The sequence below is a fragment of the Leucoraja erinacea genome, chromosome 35 (genome assembly GCF_028641065.1).
Source record: "Leucoraja erinacea ecotype New England chromosome 35, Leri_hhj_1, whole genome shotgun sequence".
In the NCBI taxonomy this organism is placed as follows: domain Eukaryota; kingdom Metazoa; phylum Chordata; class Chondrichthyes; order Rajiformes; family Rajidae; genus Leucoraja; species Leucoraja erinaceus.
Genome location: NC_073411.1, coordinates 1,325,919 through 1,345,355, shown reverse-complemented (window position 1 = coordinate 1,345,355; position 19,437 = coordinate 1,325,919). Strand labels below are relative to the sequence as shown.

General features: G+C 46.1%; 1 protein-coding gene across 2 annotated transcripts; it reads left to right on the top strand.

The window, feature by feature from the left end:
* The first annotated feature begins 972 nt into the window (after positions 1 to 972).
* LOC129713170 (transmembrane emp24 domain-containing protein 4) lies at positions 973 to 17,559 on the top strand. Of its 2 annotated transcripts, none has more exons than XM_055662010.1 (5): positions 973 to 1,176; positions 5,929 to 6,029; positions 8,274 to 8,399; positions 10,154 to 10,300; positions 11,684 to 12,199. In XM_055662010.1, exons 1-5 carry the CDS (start codon positions 1,044 to 1,046, stop codon positions 11,795 to 11,797), a joined length of 621 nt encoding a protein of 206 aa, XP_055517985.1. In that variant the 5' UTR covers positions 973 to 1,043; the 3' UTR covers positions 11,798 to 12,199. The 2 variants fall into 2 exon arrangements, with proteins under 2 accessions (XP_055517985.1, XP_055517984.1); XM_055662009.1 differs by lacking the exon at positions 11,684 to 12,199 and adding an exon at positions 14,542 to 17,559 and having other exon boundaries at positions 978 to 1,176.
* The last annotated feature ends 1,878 nt before the right edge of the window (positions 17,560 to 19,437 follow it).

Here is a 19,437-nt window from a genome sequence, read left to right as displayed (position 1 = left end):
TAAGTGGCAGGGAAATTATTGGAGAATATTCCAGGGATATGATCTACTTGCATCTGGAAAAGCAGATTTATTGGGGACAGTCAGCGTGCCTTTGTGTGGGGGGAGGTCACGGGTTTTTAGAGGAGGTGATGAAGATGATAGGGGTGGGTAGTGGATGCAGGGGGTTTTATGTACATGGACATTAGTAAAGCTCTTGACTCGATCCCTCATGGTAGGCTGACCCAGAAGATTAAGACACGTGTGACACAAGGAGACTTGGTAGATTAGATTCAAAATTGGCATGGTGGAAGGGTATTGTTCTGGGTGACGGTCTGCATTATATTAAAATGATTTGGATGACAATGTTGGAGGGCTGATTAGGACGTTTGCAGACGACACAAAGATTGCCGAGTTGGGGCTAGGAAGGTTTTGTTTTATCTTAACATTAGGATTTTTATATATTTATTGAACTTCAATTTTTTTGTTAAATGATGTTATCTATTGAGTTCTGTATTTACATATGTGTTGCGTTGTCAGCCATGTCATGTCAGCCATGATCATATCGAATGGCGGTGCAGTCTCGAAGGGCCGAATGGCCTACTCCTGCACCTATTTTCTATGTTTCTATGTTGCTGGCATTGTTCATTGTTCATTGTTCAGTTGCGGTTCATTGGCAATCAAACATTATTGACTCTTGTATGGGTAGGAACCAAAGATTAGGAACTGATGATGCTGGTTTAGACCGCAGATAGACACAAAGTGCTGGAGTAACAGTGGGACAGGGAGCGTCTCTGGAGAGAAGGGATTGGTGACGTTTCGATCTCGAACTCTTGACTCTTGAGTTGGCAAAGCAAGAGCCAAGGTCACCCAGAGCGCATGCGCGTGGTAGCCGTGGCAGCAAGGGGGTGGGATGACGTGGGCGCAGGGGCGTCCCCGTGTGGTCTTCGCGCATGCCCAGTGCGGACCCCGTGTGGTCGGCGCGCAGGCGCAGTGGCGTCCCCGGTGACGTAGGCGGGCCGGCGCCGGGGTGACGCTGCTGTCGCCGGGTCCGGGACGGGGATGGGATGAGGATGAGGATGGGGCCGGCGCTGCTCCTGCTCCTACAGCTCGGCCTGGCGCACGCCATCTACTTCCACATCGGCGAGACCGAGAGGAGGTGTTTCATCGAGGAGATCCCCGACGAGACGATGGTGATCGGTGAGCCCGGCCACCCGCCCGCGGACGTCACCGGGAAGCACGCGCACGCGCACCTGCCCCATGCCCCCCCCACTGAGCCCCCACCCCCCCCCCCCCCCCCCCCCCCCCCGCTTCCCCCACCCCCCCCCCCCCAGTGACCGCTTCCCACCCCCTCCCCCCCCCCCCCCCCTCCCCCCCTCCCCACTGACCGCTTCCTCACCCCCACCCCCCACTGCCAGCCAGCGCTCAGTCACTGTCAGTGCCTTGTGCCCCCATGACTGGCCGCTATTGTACACCTCTATCTGCCCCCTCACTGGTCCTGTCTGCTGCTCTATGCCCCATCTGTGGGCTCCCAGGGGCCACTTTGCCCTTTCTCCCATTCACTACCTGCTGCGGTACATCATGTCACACTCTGCTACCAGCTGTCTTGACTGTGGGCCTCTGTGCGCGGAATGGCTACCGTTGTAGACTTTCTGTCCTCGCTGTTGTCTCTGCCCTGTGCTCTCTAATGGCTGTTCAGATCCTTACCCTGTAGTCCCGGAGCCCACTTGAATGACATGATCATCCCAGGTGTTGTTCTGTATGGCAGTACTTTGTGACTGAGGGGCAATGTTGGGCATCTTGTCCCTGCTATCTGGCGCAGGTTTTTATTGCTTTTACTGAGCGCCTCTAGTTATTTTTGCACTATGCTGGCGTTGGGCTTCATGCTCCCATTTATCTCATTGCACCTTGTACAGGTTGGCACTGTACGCCACTGGCAAGCGTGGTTCCAACTGTTCAGCATTGCACCCTTGATTTAATTGCTCTCTGCCATGCTGTCAGCTGCCACTGGCAATGGGAATCCTGGTTAACATTGCCACTTCTGGCTAGTCTGGTGAAGCACTAGCCAAGCTAAGAATGGCTGGCATATAGTGGAAGTGCCCTAAATCAATTGATGCCAGCTAAGTATCTCCACAACTGCCCAGCGGGTTAATGTTTCGGAGAATTATTTAATATCTTGTAATGCAGGGACAGGAGGAACTCGTCTCGTCACACAGCATGCTCTGACCTTAATGAAGATCTTGTTAAATTTATAATCCCGCTCCATATGCCCAAAATCTTCATTTATTAAATCATTAATTTGTCATATTTAAAATTAATCAAGCAATTTCTGTCTGTGGGAGGGAGTTCCAAACTTCCAATATTAGCAATATTCTTAAATTAGCTTTGTTCTAATTTTTGGATTAGAATCAAAAATATTCTGCATCAACGCAAACCTATTTCTCTCCCTTCCCCTTTCAGCATTTCAAAGAAAGTGTTCTTTGTGACTCCAGGCCTATCTACATCTCTATGTCACATGACATATTCCAGTTCAATAGCTGTCCTTTCACATCTTCCCTTCCCACATCCAGAGACTGAAATGGTCGTTCCAGATAAGGCCTTTTGCACTTCCGCTAATCGATTGCAGTGTATTAGGTCTTCACGGTGTGGCCTGCTTTACATTGGAGGAGTGACCAAACACAAATTGGTTGATCACTTATGTAGGAAAGAACTGCAGATGCTGGTTTAAACCAAAAATAGACACAAAGAGCTGAAGTGACAGGAGTCTCGAGAGATGCTGTCTAAGCCGCTGAGTAACTCCAGCTTTTTGTGTCTATCCTGGGTGATCACAGTGGAGCTGTGTCGGCAGGGTGGCACAGATTGCTGCTGCTTCACTATCACATACCTGTTCTGACATCTGTCAGTGGCCTCCTGCAGTGTTACTACAGAACTAATGCAAACTCTGGAAACAATACATTGCTTTGTATCTGGGCACATTGCAGCTTGCAGGACGCAATATTGAATCCCCCGCTCAAAAGGAGGGAAGCAGCTGGAGGGACTCAGCAGGTTAGGCAGCCTCTGTGGAGGGAAATGGATGGTCGCTGTTTCACGTCAAGATCCTTAAACTAGACTCTCTTGTGCTACCCTTAAATTATTTTTCTTTAGACAACTTGTTCTTGCTCTCTGAATGTTTCAGAATTGGCCATATGTGCTGTCTGCTTGTTCCCTTTTGTTTATTTATTTCTTTAATTTGTTTAGTTTGGCCAACTTGCCGTGTACCAAAAGTCCGGACTGATCGACACGATATGGACAGTACAACAGAGGCAACACATTGATTGTTGCTCCTAAACACTGGGGGGAATTCACAGAGGCCAGTTAACCTACAAACCTGCACGTCTTTGGAAAGTGGCAGGAAACCAGAGCACCTGCAGATCACAGGGAAAATATGCAAATTCCACACAGACAGTATCCAAGATCAGGATCGAACCCGGGTCCTTGTTGCTGTGAGGCAGCAGCTCTACCCGCTGCATTACTGTGCCGCCCTGAATAACACCTGATGGATGACAGGAAGAGGGTTTTAATAATAATCTACTATAGATTATAGACAGTCCCACTCACTCTCTAGCGTGTGCTCATGTACACTCTCGCACTCTCCCCCATCTTTTCCCCAATACACATTTTCAAGTTGTGACCCAGAAGCTGTGATATGTTTGAGCATCATGAGGGGAGTGTTGTGCTTGCCGGCTTAGTGCATCCAGGCAGTGGAAACTACAGGTGTCTAGTTAGAAGAGTTCTTTACCACAATCCCAGTTTGTTTGAAGTGTAATTATTGTTGTAATACAGGAGAACTGCCAGACAATTGTCTGAACAGTGTGCTCCCCAAAACCGAAATGACATGCAGAGTGTTTAATATGTCAATCATACTGACAACATTAGCAAGGAAATCCTTCCTTGCAGCAGCAGAACAGGCTTGTATACTCCATACAAATAAATAACATCATAAACAACATTTCAATAAATTAATCATCACAATAGTAATGCAAAAGAATATCAAATGTCCTGAGTGCAAACAAAGGCAGTCCATAGAAGTTCATAGCTGAGATTAGTGTTGTGCAGTGTTCAAGAGCCTGATGGTTGTTGGCAATAAGCTGTTCTTGAAACTGGACGTCATGGCTTCCAGACTCCTGCACCTTTTACCCGATGATAGGGATGAGATGGGAGTGTAGTCAGGGTGACGCGGGCCACTGGCATGCTGCTGCAAGTAAGGCTTGAGAATCGTGGCCTGGTGATTGTTGTACTATTGTACCTAACATCAGCCTTGACTTTGTGCTCATGTCTCTGAAGTGGATCGTGACACCACTCTATGGGAAATGTTTGGGGAAGTATCTAATCTACAGTAGCACAGCAGGAAGAGCTACTACCTCACAGTGCCAAAGACCTGGGTTCATTCCTGACTTTAGGTTCTGTCTGTATGAAGTTTGCACGTTCTCCCGGGTTTCATCCAAGTGCTCCGGTTTCCTCCCACATCCCAAAGATGTGTAGGTCTGTAGGTTAATTGACCCTCTGTAAGTTGTCCCCTAGTGTGCAGGGGGTGGATGAGAAAATGGGATAACATGGGACAGGTGATTGCTGGTCTGTGTGGATTTGGGCCGAAGGGCCTGTTTCCATGCTATATCTCAGTTTGACAGGGTAGCATTCAGCATGTTCTCCACATCAGCAGTTTACTGATGCCGCGGGCTAGTTGAGTGCTGACGAGTGACATCCTATTTGCATTGTTGCTCAGCATGAATCATCCTGTGGTGAGTGAGTGCTTCTGCAGGTGGGGCAACAATGAACACTTGCAGTGGCGCATCTCACATCACAGCCCCTTGAGCTCATTAGGTGGGACTCATGTGTTCAGCTCTGAGTGATACACCACGGAGAGAGGACCCTCGGCCCACTGAGTTCACACCAACAATCAACTACCTTTTCTCACACTAATCATTGCCTTAACACATGTTATTGTCCCCACGTTGAAACATTAACTCTTCACCCGCCCCAAGCTTCAAACTGGATCATATACCTACGTTTGGAATAATGTACAGCGGGCCATCTACTCTCCAACCTGTATGTCTTAGGGATGTCTGCTAAAACGGCTCAAGCCAAAGGAAAGCCACGTGGTCATGGAGAACATGCAAACTCCACTTGGACAGAACCAGCAGACCTGGGTCACTGGAGCCACAAGGAAGCAGTTCTATTCCCCGCATCACTGTGCTGCCAACATTGGGCCTTTTTCTTTTACTAGTCCCAAGCAGGCAGTGAAAGTAAATTGTGAGCTAGATTATAATTGTAAAACTCAGTAATAAAATTGTTTCTGTGCTATATCACTAAATTAAACTCAGCGGTTCAGGCAGCATCTGTGGAGGTAATAAATGGGCTTCAGACTCTATGGATAGGAACCAATCTGATGAAGTGTCCGAAAAAAAACAAAAAAGGGAAAGCTGCTGCCTCACTGCGCCAGTGACCCTGGTTTGATCCTGACTTTGGGTGCTGTCTATGTGGAGTTTGCATGTTCTCCCTGTGACCGTGTAGGTTTCTTCCAAGTGCTCCAGTTCCCTCCCACATCACAAAGATGTCGAGTTTGTCGATTAATTGGCTTCTGTAGATTGCCCCCTGTATGTAGGGAGTGGATGAGAAGTGGGATAATGTCAAACTAGTGTGAACGGGTAATAGATGGTCAGCATGGATTTTGTGGGCCGAAGGGCTTGCTTCCCTGCTGTATCTCTAAACTAAATTAGATGTTCTAGAGAAACCATTTCCCCAAATTGTTGACACACTCACAAACATGTAAGTAGCAGCTGTAGAACAAGTGCCTCTTGCTGATAGTTGAAATAGGCTGATGTATAGCAGCACGGGGCTTGAGCTGACCAACCTGTTCTATGCCGTCCATTTTGAGTCATTCAAACGAGTTCCTTTTTGCAATGTTTAATCCAGGTAACTACCGGACTCAACTCTGGGATAAGCAGATGGAAACCTTCCTGCCGTCGACTCCAGGACTGGGAATGCACGTTGAAGTGCGGGATCCTGATACGAAGGTACATGGTGGTGTGTGTGGCTGAGGTTGGAACTCTGCAACTAACCTTATCAGAGCACTACTGTTTGTGATGTACACAACTAAAATATATTTGGACAGGTTCACAAATAGGAAAGGTTTGGAGGGATACGAGCCAAATGCTGGTAGATGGGACTAGCGTAGATGGGGCATCATGTTGGCATGGGCAAGTTGGGCTGAAGGGATTGTTTCCATGCTGCAAGACTCTATGGCTCTAGAACTTTGTTCAGAAGTTGTACAGTGTTTATCTGGGCTATTGTACAGTCACTGCTGACAGGAACAGGCCCTTTGGCCCATCGAGTCCACACTGGCCATCGAGCACCAGTCTTACCGAATCCATTTTATTCCCCATGCATTCCGATCAATTCCTCTCAGATGTGCCTACCAGCCCACACATGTGGGGCATGAAGAGAAAAGACCACCTGGGGGAAACCCACCCGATCACAGGGTGAATGTGCAGACTCCACACAGACAGCACCCAAGGTCAGGATGGAACCCAGGTGTGAGGCAGCAGCTCCACTAACTGTGATGCCCCATATGACGACAGATGGCGCAATGGGCTAAGTGTTCGGCTGGCAACCGGAAGGTAGCCGGTTCGAATCCCGCTTGGAGTGCATACTGTCGTTGTGTCCTTGGGCAAGACACTTCACCCACCTCTGCCTGCATGTGAATGTGTGTGAGTGACTGGTGGTGGTCGGAGGGGCCGTAGGCGCAGATTAGCAGCCACGCTTCCGTCAGTCTGCCCCAGGGCAGCTGTGGCTACAGAAGTAGCTCACCACCACCGAGTGTGACTGAGGAGTGAATGAATAATGCGATGTAAAGCGCCTTGAGTATTAGAAAGGCACTATATAAATCCCATCCATTATTATTATTATATGTGGCCAGATATTTCCCAGGATGTAAATATCAAAGGCTAGAGACCACGGCTTGAAGGTGAGAGGGCAAAGTTTAAAGGAAATGTGCAGAGCAGGTTTTTATTTTTTACACAGAGCGTGGTGCTTAGACTCGCTGCCAGGGGTGCTGGTAGAGGCAAATACGATAGTGGCGTCTAAGAGGCTGATAGATATGCAGGTAATGGAGGGATAGGGATTATATACACGCAGATAAGAGATGGCATCATGTTTGGCACAGGCATTGTGGGCTGAAGGGCCTGTTCCTGTGCTATACTGTTCTATGCTAGAAACGGGATCCCTCGTTGAACATTGGTGCCAAGGCAGCATCTGGGCATTTACAGGCTGCAGAATCTACTACGTTCCCTTATAGGATCACTGGTCCTTGTGGTGAGACATTGATCTCCAGTTCAATGAGGGCTGTAACTCAGCCTTTAGCAGAATCTGACAGCTGCCTCAGCCAAATACGTTGCAAGCGGTCCACAACATCCACTACTGTACAACGGGTCAGAGTTTAGGCCCGCCCGGCTCTGCAGAGTATGAGAAGTTTCAGGTTTTATGCTGAAGAATGGGGAATGGAAAATTGGGAATGACGTATATATTGCCGAGGTTATGAGCAGTTGGTGCCATGCTCTTACTCATTGTTCCTTAATTCACCCTCCAGTTTGCTGCTGGTCATTTGGGAGCCCACCTGGAGGAATACGCCACACAGTAATCTGCAACGCATATCGCATTAATTCAGATTAACCGAGACAGCTCCACGGCGGGAATAATTACAGAGGAGAATCAGCCATCTTAGACGAGTCTGCGCTGTGTTGGCTGATCTGTAGGCTGAGCCTGTACTGGGCGGATTGTAATTTGCCTCTTTACACTCGGATATCTCTGCTCACTCATTTCTGTCTGCTAATCTGTAACAGAACATGCAGTTCAGCAGCTGAGCTCAGATTCTTTGGTGGTGCCCTGTACTTGGGGAAACAGCCCACAGAGTCCTTGCTTCTGCGATAGTGAGAGTGCAGAATATTAACCCCACATCCGTTAGCTGTGAAGGGAAAAGACACGGAGTAACTCAACGGGCTGGGCAGCAACTCTGGAGAACATGGGTGATATTTTGACTCTGTTCTGAAGAAGGGCCCCGACCCGATGCACCACCCTTCCATGTTCTCCAACAGATACTGCCTGGCCCACTGAGTTACTCCAGCACTCTGTCTTTTAAATTTGCTAAATTGCTCATTCCAGGTGTAGAGCTGTTGTTCCCTTCCCATGGGGAGTGCTGATTGAACACCAAGTGGTGAGTTGCTGTGTCCTCCACTAGTCTGACCTTTGCTTCCACTTTGCAGGTGATCCTGTCCCGGCAGTACGGCTCGGAGGGGAGATTCACCTTCACCTCGCACACTCCCGGCGAGCACCAGATCTGCCTCCACTCCAACTCGACAAAGATGTCACTGTTTGCAGGTGGCAAGCTGGTAAGAGCTGGACATTGGGTGCTTGGTATGTTATCTCAATAGAAGCCAGTCTGAGTTTTCAGCAGCTGATGTTACAACTGCCTTGTTGCTTCCCTCAAAGTGAAACGAGGAACAGTGAACTAGAGGAAGTGGAACGTGTACTGTAGGCTGGACTTGGGCAACTCCCCCAGTAACTGCACGCACTTCCTCTTCTCTCATGCCAATATTGTGCCCAACGTGATGCAGGTTAAACTAATCTCCAGTCCCTTCATGGGTTCTGTACCCTTCCATTCCTTTCATATCCACGTGCCTATCTAAATCCTCTTACATGCCACTGTCGTATCTGCCACCACCACCATCCCCAGTAGCACATTCCAGGCATTTACCTTTCCCTGTGAAAAAAAAACTTGCCCTGTATATCTCCTTTAAACGTTGCCCCTCTTTCCCTAAAGTTATGCCCTCAAGTCTTTGATATTGCCACCCTGGGAGGAAAAAGCTCTGACTCCTCTATGCCTCATTATTTTATATACTTTTAAGCAATCCACAGAAAACAACCCAAGTTTGTCCAACCTCTCGCTGTAGCTAATACTTGTTAATCTAGGCCTCAATCTGATAAACCTCCTCTGCACCCTCTCTACATTCTTCCTGTAATGGGGTGACCAGAACTGCACATAATGCTCCAAATGCAGCATGTGGATAAATGTGAGGCTATCCAGTCTGGTAGCAAGAACAAGAAGGCAGATTATAATCTGAATGGTGTCTTATAAAGCTGCATCATGACTCCCTGACTCTTATACTTAATACCTATAAAGCAAGCATGCCACATGCCTTCTTTACCAATACCACTGAGAGGGTATTAAGGCCCTGGACCACAAGATCCCCCTGCAGATCTATGCTGTTGCCATCAAACACAGACTTTCCCCTTACCTTTGACCTCCCAAAGTGCAACACATCGTACTTGCTGGGATTAAACTCAATTTCCCGTTTCTGTAGCTGATCCATATCCCACTGTATACTTTGACAGCCTTCCTCACTGCCCGCAACTATAGCAATCTTGGTGTCGTCTGTAAAGCTACTAGCCAACCCATATAGATTTGTGTCCAAGTCATGTATACATATGACAAATAACTCTGGTCCCAGCACAGTTCTCTGAGGAAGTCCACTGGACACAGACCTCCAGCCAGAGTATTCTTCTTCACTGCAACCATGTCTGCTTTGAGTAAACCAATTCTGAATACATACCACCAAGTCACCATCAATCCAGAATCATCTTAATCATCAATTCAGAATCATCTTAATCTTCTGGATTAGTCTACAGTGAGGGACTTTATCAAATGTGTTTCTAAATCCATGTAGATAACGTCCACTGCCATCCCCTCATCCATCACCTTTGTCAATTCATCTAAAACTTACGCTGATTATTCTTGTTTTGATGAGATTTTTTTGGTTGCTATATGTTGACTAGTTACTTTATACCTTAGGCAGTCTGTGAGAGTGGCATGTTCACATTGAACATGGTCACCTGTTCATTGCTTTCACCCTGATCATCGCCTCTTCAAAGGTCCAGAAGTTTCTCATCAAAATGACTTGCATGTAGCCAGGTTGGAAATGCACCCTGTAACTGTGCAGATGGCAATGTCTCCACCGTTTAGCTTTGTACTTGTTGGTTGGCATCGGCAGTCCGCAGGCACCAATACCTCTGCGTTTTAGGAGATGTTAATTGGTGGTTATTGTGTGACATTATAACACGGTTCCCTTGTTTTTCTCCACGGCAGCGGGTGCACCTTGACATCCAAGTGGGGGAACATGCCAATAACTACCCAGAAATCGCCGCTAAAGATAAACTGACAGAGCTTCAGCTGCGTGTGAGACAGTTGCTGGACCAGGTGGAACAGATTCAGAAAGAACAGAACTATCAGAGGGTGAGTACGGAGCAAACGGTGGTTCTGGAACACTGCTGCCTCCCCTTCACACTTCCACATCTGCTGTGGAATTAGCATCTGATCATCAATATATTACAGCTGTTGGCTGTGATAGATGCAAATGTACAAGCATCTGATAACTGGAACCTTCACCTCTAGCAAAGGTGACTAAATGCTGTTCAGAAGATGTCTACTGCAGAAAGGTGTGTTGAGGCAGCGTTGCGAGTGGAGTTAAACGTCACGTAAGCATGTGGACTTTGCAGTTTCTGACTCCTTCTGGGTGTTTGGAAAGATTTAAGCTTTTAGGGTCCCTTCACGACCAGTATCCTACTGTACAACAGTTGGTGTGAATGGGAACCCTGGTAGAATTCTTACAATCATCTTTCCCCTCGCCCCACATCTTACCTCCTGGATCAGAGATATAGATGCCCACACGGGTCGAAGTACAAACATTGAAATCACCTGGTACTTCCTCAGTGAGGTTCCTCTGTACCCGCTCCAGCTAGATTCTCCTCCGCCTCTCTTCCCACCGCTCTGCAAATTCCTTCCCGTCACATACTTACCCAGATCCCTGCTACCTCCATTGCTGCACTTGGTGGTACCAGGCTTGATCCAAACACTGAGAACAGATTCTCTGTTTATAGCCTAAAGGGGCTGTCCCACTGTACGAGGTAATTCAAGAGCTCTCCTGAGTTTAAAAAAAAATCAAACTCATAAGCACTTAGAATGTACGTTACGGGTACGTTTGGACGCCTCTTAGCGGCTTGTAACGCTAACGGCAGGTACTCGGGAAACGCGGTAAGCACGGGAAGATGTTTGAACATGTTGAAAAATGTCCATGAGAGCCCCGAGTACCGACGAGCGGCTAATACCGTAATTCACCGAGTTCGAATCAGGGGAAACTCGGGAGAACTCTTGAATTAGCTCGTACAGTGGGACAGCCCCATTAGATAGACACAAACTGCTGGAGTAACTCAGCGGGACAGACACCATCACTGGTGACATTTCGGGTCGAGACCCCTCTTCAGACGGAAGATGTAATTGGGCTTGACGCTTGCCCCCTTTTCTTTTTCAAGGAGCATGAACCCAGCTTCTCAAGTCTGCCCACATCACCATCGTACTTTGTGCTGGGAACTGTTTTAGTAAATCTCTTCTGTACCCTCTCCATGCCCTTCACATCTTGTTCAAAGCCTGGAGCTCAGAGCTGTGCACCATTCTCCATTCTCCTATTGCCAGAAAGTTCATCCTGATTTCCTCTGTGCTCTGTGCCCCTATTTCTAAACCCTAGGATCCTGTGTATATATTTTAACCCATCTGAATGCTGGTACCTATTGATAACTGCCATGTGGTCTGTTTCGTTTACCCCACTCCCCTTTTCCACAGTTTACACTCTATTCAGATGTGCACCTTACCTGTGATCATCGCGTGCCATTGGTGATCCCTATACATAGAACAGCGCAGCACAGGAACATGCCCTTCAGCTCTCAATGTCCGTGACGAACATAATGCCAAGATAAAATCATCTCTGCCTGCACATGATCTATATCTCTCCATTTCCTGCATACGAGTGTTTCCATAAACAAGGGTATCAACCCGTGACATCGGAGGCCAAATTTGGAAGTTATTAAATTATAACAAAATACCACAGTATTAAAAATGGGCCTACCTATGATCCTTTTGAGCAAAATTGTGATAAAACTGACCAAAATATAATACTTTAAAATTTTGAAAAAATTGAGAGAAAAAAATGATTTATATTTGATGTTAATTTCCTCTACATTTGGCCGGCACCAAAAGCATCTGTGTAAACAGGAGCATACTTTCAACGAGACGTCTGGGACCAGGTCACTTTTCATTCCCTTCGCCACAGTGCCCACACTTTACAACAACATAGCAACAAGCAATGAAATTTAAACATTTCTATAGTAAACTGGAAGCAACATTTATGAGAAAATAATTTAAAAGTGCAAAAAGATTTTTACTAACCAATGATTCCAAGCAAACAAAAGTGAACACAATGTTATTCAGAGCACAGCGTGATCACAACGTGACCACTGGGACATTGTCTTTTATACTAAGCTCCCTTACAAAATGTCGGCACGTAACCCACCAAGAGGACTGTAGTTCAGGTCAGGGTCATTATAATTGTGTTTGAATTTTTTTTTAAATCGCGACGAGTGCAAAAAAAACGTTATTAACGATGCCAAAAAATGGGAGGGACTACAGAATGAGACATCGATAAAATAGGTGAACAAACTAGATCTTTATTTCATGATTTAAGTTCTATTCATTATTAAGTATTTCAATGGAAAGATTAAATGCAAAATATAAACAATAAAACGAGTAAATATAAAAACGATTACTATGCTTTTAATTCACACATGACCAGATGTACACTGCTACTCACACTGTGATGTAGAAACTTGGGACATCAGAAAACGTGGGAAATCGGAAAACCATCTAATTGAGAGATAAATGATAAAAATCAGAAGCATAATCAGAATTTGGCTTGTATCAGAGTTATTTAATTGCAAAGTTAATGGATCTTTCTGGTATAAATTAGCACAAAGATTTGATGAACCTGCTTGAAAAATGTCACAAAAATAGGCAAGAAAACACAGGGACATATCTGATATTTTTCTTTGTAAAAACAGATGTATTTATTTATTTTTGCTTCAGGTCATTATTTTGGCTATACACCATGATCTATACTACTTAAAATACAGGATATGAAACAATGGGAATATTACATTAAAAAACCAGGACAATAACCTGGAAGTTTGGAGATCTTCAGTTTCACTACTGAGTGCTGTATTTACGGAAACACCCATGTCCACAAGCCTATCTAAAAGCCTCTTAAATGCCACCTTCGTATCTGCCTCAACTAACTCCCCTGACTGCGCTTTCCAGTCACCCAAAATAAACATGCCCCGCACATGCCCTTTAATCTTTGCCCCCCTCACCAATAAACCTAATGCCCCCTAGTCTATGATATTTCAACTTTGGGGGAATAGGTTCTGACTGTCTACCCTATCTATGCCTCTCATTATTTTATATACTTGTATCACGTTTCCCTTAGCCTTTGGCATTCCAGAAAAAACATTTTAAGTCTGTCCAACCCGTGCTTGTAGTAGTACCACCTAATCCAGGCAGCATACTGGTAAACCTCTTCAGCACCTTCTTAAAAATCTCCACATCCTTTCAGTAATGCAGCGACTAGTACACCAAATGTGCTCAAAAGGTTCTTTAACTCAGTGACGGTTCGACTGCCCCGACCGCGGGAGAACAAAGAGGAAGTAGATTGAACTTTACTGCCTCCCATCACAGTGAGGAATGTGGAATCCATATAACTGTGGTGGATGTTTATGGAAACAGTTATGTCGGCCCTACAAGTCCGTGCCTCGCTGCTTTTTCACTTAGTCCCACCTGGCTGCATCATAACATAACCCTATTCCCATATAACAATTTATTTTTAAATGCACGGATGAAGGCCATCTCGGCCCTACAAGCTCATCCATGCCGAACAAATCTTTTTCCCCCTTAGTCCCCTAAACTTCTGCCTGCACTCTGTACCTCTAATCCCTCCATTTCCTTGTCTCATCAACTATGCCTATCCAATTTCATTTTTAAATGATACCAATGAACCTGCCTCCACTCAACTTCCACTGGAGAATCATTCCACACCGCCACCTATCTCTGTAACGTAAAGAAGAAACCCCCTCAACATACCCCTAAACTTCTGTCCTCTTAATTTTGAAGTCATGTCCCCTTTGTTTGAAAAATCTTCCCTATTCTCAAAGGGTAAAGCTTGTCCACATCACATCTGTCTCCCAACTCTCATCATTTTAAAGACCTCTACTGTGGTGGTCCCCCCTTAACTTTTATGTAGTTGTCAAATTTCTTCTGTTAACCTATGGCTGTATGTTAACTCAAATTTCACTGTACCTTAACTGGTGCAAGTGACAATAAACTGACCTTGACCTTGACCTTGCCAACTCAGCAATGGAGGAGGAAATTTGCTTCATAAGTTCATGTGACAGGAGCAGAATTAGGCCATTCGGCCCTTCGAGCCAGCACCGCCATTCATTGTGATCGTGGCTGACCATTGACTTGGCCTTCACAGCCTTCTGTGGCAATGAATTCCACAGATTCACCCCCCCTCTGACCAAAGATGCTTACTGGTGCTTAACACGTTGTTCCTATAGGTGAAAGTTTGATTTTGTTTTTCCTTTTGTTCACAGTATAGGGAAGAACGGTTCCGGCTGACGAGTGAAAGCACCAACCAGCGGGTCCTGTGGTGGTCGATTGCCCAAACAATCATTCTGATCCTCACTGGGATCTGGCAGATGAAGCACCTGAAGAGCTTCTTTGAGGCCAAGAAGCTGGTGTAGACATCATCCCACTGCCGTCCATTGCAAGAACATGGCAACAAAACTCAGCCCCCCCCCCACCCCCAGCTGACTGATCTACAACCAGTGTGACGTTACACATGTGGTACGAGAGGCTTCCATTGACAGGATGGGAGACAAAGGTTTACTTACTTCTAAGATGTTACATGTTGTGGAACAGTTAGTACACGGGTCCCAGTGTGTCCTTGAAGAAATGTTAATTCATAGTTAAGTGTGATTGTAGAATCAAAGATGGAGCTTGCTGCTGAAGAGACTGCGTTCCTGATTATCCTGCACTTTGGATCGGAGAAGACTCGCATCAAACTTTTCTGTGGAATGTAACCATCCTAAAGAGTTCTTCGCATTTTGCCAAAATGTTCATGATGCCACCTTGGTGTCTTCCCTTGCCAGTCTGGGCATCCACAGAGGGCAGAATGAGTCGAGTGTTTGGGTTTTTGCAAGGTGCACACTGAGACTAGATCACCCTGCCTCCTGCATCAGTGACCACCCAGCCATATCCCTTCAACTCTGAAATCATAACTCGCTGAAATCCTCCTCATGTCTCAAAAACTCGCAGGAGCAAACCCAGGGCAAAGAAACTGTTGCAAACCTGTTGACGGGGAATTCTTCACTGCTACCTCCCACCAGAGACCCTGAAAACACACACTGTTTACACAGTTGTCATACAGCATGGAAACAAGCCCTTCAGGTCAACCAAGATGTCCCATCTACGCTGATCTCATTTGCCCACATTCATCCCATATCCATGCGCCTGTCCACATGTTGTTATTGTGCCCATCTCCACTACTTCCTCTGGCAGCTCGATCCATATACCCACTGCCTCTGTATGGAAAAAGTTGACCACGGGTTCCTATTAAATCTTTTCCCCTTCACCTTAAACCTATGCCCTCTAGTTCTTGATTCCCCTATCCTGGGAAAAAGACACTCTGCCTTCATCCTATCTACTCCCCTCACGATTTTATATACGAGAGATGGCGATGGCGATGATGGTGGATGTGAAAGTGACATTTAGAAGGCTTTTAGATATGCTCATGAATATGCAGGAAATGGAGGGATATGGATCAGGCACATGAGGTTAGTTTATCATGGCATTATGTACATTGTGGGGCGAATGGCCTGTTCCTGACCTATACTTTTCTATGTTTAAGATCATCCCTCAGCCTCCTGCACTCAGTGAATAAAGTCCTCGCCTGCCCAACCTTTCCCTATAGCTCAGGCTCTCCAACCCTGGTAACATCCTTGTAAATCTTCTCTGCACCCTGTCTGCCTGCATGGCATCTTTCCTACAGCAGGGTGATACGATAGCCCAAGTGGAGCCTCACCAGCACCTTGCAACAACTAACATAGAAACATAGAAAAAAAGAAAATAGGTGCGGGAGGAGACCATTCGGCCCTTCGAGCCAGCACCGCCATTCATTGTGATCATGGCTGATCATCCCTATCAATAACCCGTGCCTGCCTTCTCCCCATATCCCTTGACTCCACTAGCCCCTAGAGTATCTAACTCTCTTAAATCCATCCAGTGACGGCCTCCACTGCCCTCTGTGGCAGGGAATTCTATAAATTCACAAATCTCTGGGTGAAAACGTTTTTTCTCACCTCAGTCTTAAATGACCTCCCCTTTATTCTAAGACCGTGGCCCCTGGTTCTGGACTCACCCAACATTGGGAAAATTTTTCCTGCTTAAAGTCACAACTTCTATACTCAATATATGCAAACAAGCAACTGCAGTTGGTTTACAAAAAAACAGTGCGTACAGGAGTAACTCAGCGAGTCAGGCAGCATGTCTGGAGAACATGAGTAAGTGACGTTTCAGGTCAGGTTTTTTTCTTCAGATTGAAGTTGGGTCCCGATCCGAACCTTCACCTATCCATATTCTTGAAGGATGCTGCCTCTCACTGAGTTTCTCCAGTACTTTGCACCTATTTTCCCCTATACTCAATACCCTAACTGATGACCAGCATAGGAGGAACAATTCTATTCCCTAGATTATTTCTGGTCCCTGTCTCGAAAGAGCCCTGGTGTTGCAGGTTGGGATAGATGAGTAACGTGGAACTTAGTTCTATGTCCGTACAGAGAGTGGAGAGACTGCGTATCTCCCTCTGTGACCCCGTGTCTGGCTGAAGCAGTGCCCCTGAAGCCACATTTAACAGCCTGGCTTTAACACTGTGTGGACAGGGGGGGGCTGAAGCAAATGGCCGAGCCTCTGCTCCCCTGAGTTCTGTGGGCTGGGTGGTTTTAATGGCTTTAAAAGGCTGTCTCCCCTCCACAAGGCCCGAGTACATCCGGGGGGGGGGGATGCGATGCCTGGATTTCTGACAGCCTGTAGGTGCATCTTGTCTTTGGGACCACACGAGAGAGTGCCTACTCCTGTTCTGGCCCAGGCTCCTCTCCGCAGCAGGTTGGTTTGTGTCACCACACAGATGCAGGTTAATCGAGCCCTGATGAAGAATGATGACTGCCGGCTCTGGCTCTGCCTGCTGGCTTGGTTTGTGCCCTGTGGATAACACTTACAGCTGCTTCTGCCCACTGGTTTCCAGTAAGATCCACTCTGTGAATGGCAGTGAGAAGGGATCGCTGCAAGCTCTTCAGTTGCCCACATCCCCCCTCCAGCTCACCCCTTTGCACGGAGTTCTGACCTTACTGTTGTGTGATGCACTGAATCTGTGCTGTGGTGTAAGGGTTCACTTATGGACAGAGAAAGCTGCTACACTGGAAACATGCTTGGGCGAGCTGCATCGTGAGAACGTGGCGATTGCCCCAGTTTGTCCACTCCCTCTGTTCCCCTAGGCCGGCCATTCTGGCACATATTGCATTACTGGACTGGGAGAAAAATAAACATTTTAAATAAATTTCTTAAACAATATTGTTTAAAACATGCCTGCGTGACATTGTCTTGGTTCTGATTGTCCAAACACAGCAGAAGCTTCTCACTACTGTTTGATACAAATAGCCTTCCATGTTTATCTGTTTAGTTTAAATGTCAAACATCCAGATTAATCTAGTACACACTGTACTGTAGAAATTTGTCATTATCAACAAAATGTTCTAGGTTCATAAAAATACAAGTAAAAACCCAATTGATTATTTTTCCAAGTTGAGGCAGTGTTGTCAACACAATTTGATTCTGACCATGAGAGAGAACAAAGCCGTTTCACACTCAGTACATCACAAATAAGATATCAACAGCTTCACTAGAAAGATTAAACGCGAACTTACCGTTTGAAGTTTGATCTTTATTTTATGAGAAGTCGCGATGAGGGATTACGTGAAGAAGCCCGCCAGCCCGCATGCGCGTCAATCTTCAAAGTAGCTGTATGAACCTATAGAATAGTTGCTGACCTAAACTATAGAAAAATTGAAGGCTAGAACTACCGAATGATCTTTATGAGAATAGGGTCGGGAGTGGAGGGCACGTAATCCCTCATCGCGACTTCTCATAAAATAAAGATCAAACTTCAAACGATAAGTTCTCGTTTAATCTTTCTATTTTATTTCGAAGTCGCGTGAGTGACTACGTGAAGATTTCAAAGCTCTGTGGTTTCATACAGTAACATAATCTGTGTGTGAAACACTAAAACAGATAAACCATTAATGGTAGGAAAATACGAGTTATTAATATGATGGTAACTTGCATACATGGCCATTACTCTAAACTGGCCTGTAGTCCCAATAGACTGTTGTTAAACAATAATTTATGCAACAATGTGTATAATTCTATCTGCAATTATCCAGACATATTCCACCAAATTTTATAATTGACTAGACTAAATGGGACCCGTTGGGTCCCAGCATCACACAGGAGGGCTGGTCATCCAACGCAATATTCCACCTCTCCACCAATTCTAATATTGGTGGCCAGTTGGGGGGGGGGGGGCTTTCTGGAGTGCTAGTATGGGTGTTGTGGGCTGAAGGGACTGGTTTCCAGAGGGCTAGTATGCAAATTGTGCGCCAAATGGATTCTTGGGCTGGCGTCTCAGTCAATCAAGCCTGTTGTGCTGGCAACTCACTCACTCACGGCTGGTGGGCTGGTAGTTGACTCACGGCTAATCCTTGAAATTCTATTTCAAGCAGGGTATAAGACCACCAAATTCAAGTGCAGTTTCTTACCACTTCTAGCAGGGTGCAAGGCCACCAAATTCAAGTGCAGTTTCATACCATTTGAAGTAGGGTGCAAAGCCACTAAAGACAGCGAGTCGTGACCTCTCCCTCCTCCATCTTGCAGAGACTGAGCCACACCCACATTTCCGGGTTTTATAACCCCATCGGAAAAGGTGTGGCTTTCATGGAGTGATTGACAGGAGAGAGATTCTCAACATTTTTTAAAAAATAACACTTTTAGTTTTCATTGATGGGAAGAATTCTCTGCACCTGCTCAGCGGAGGGGGACTGAGTAAGATGGTCAAAAATCACAGCCGTAAGTGGTAGCGTTTTATCTAAAATCAATATACAGTGTAAACAGGAAGTAAGTGCATTTACAGTAGTGCCTTTTAACTTCAAGCCAAAGCACCCAAGCCACCATTTGCAGTAAGTAGTGCCTTTCAACTTCATGCCACCATTTGCAGTAAGTGGTGCCTTTCAACTTCAAACCAATGCACCCAAGCCACCATTTGCAGTAAGTAGTGGCTTTCAACTCCAAGCCACACCCACGCCACCATTTGCAGTAAATAGTGCCTTTCAACTTCAAGCAAAGCACCCAAGCCACCATCTGCAGCAAGTAGTGCTTTT

What these genes read in the sequence shown, in the direction of transcription:
- LOC129713170 (XM_055662009.1), top strand. Translation starts at nt 1,044, where the DNA reads ATGAGGATGAGGATGGGGCCGGCGCTGCTCCTGCTCCTACAGCTCGGC. An exon ending in CGACGAGACGATGGTGATCG is followed by an intron (nt 1,177 to 5,928) that starts GTGAGCCCGGCC and finishes TGTTTAATCCAG; the next exon opens with GTAACTACCGGACTCAACTC. An exon ending in TGCGGGATCCTGATACGAAG is followed by an intron (nt 6,030 to 8,273) that starts GTACATGGTGGT and finishes TCCACTTTGCAG; the next exon opens with GTGATCCTGTCCCGGCAGTA.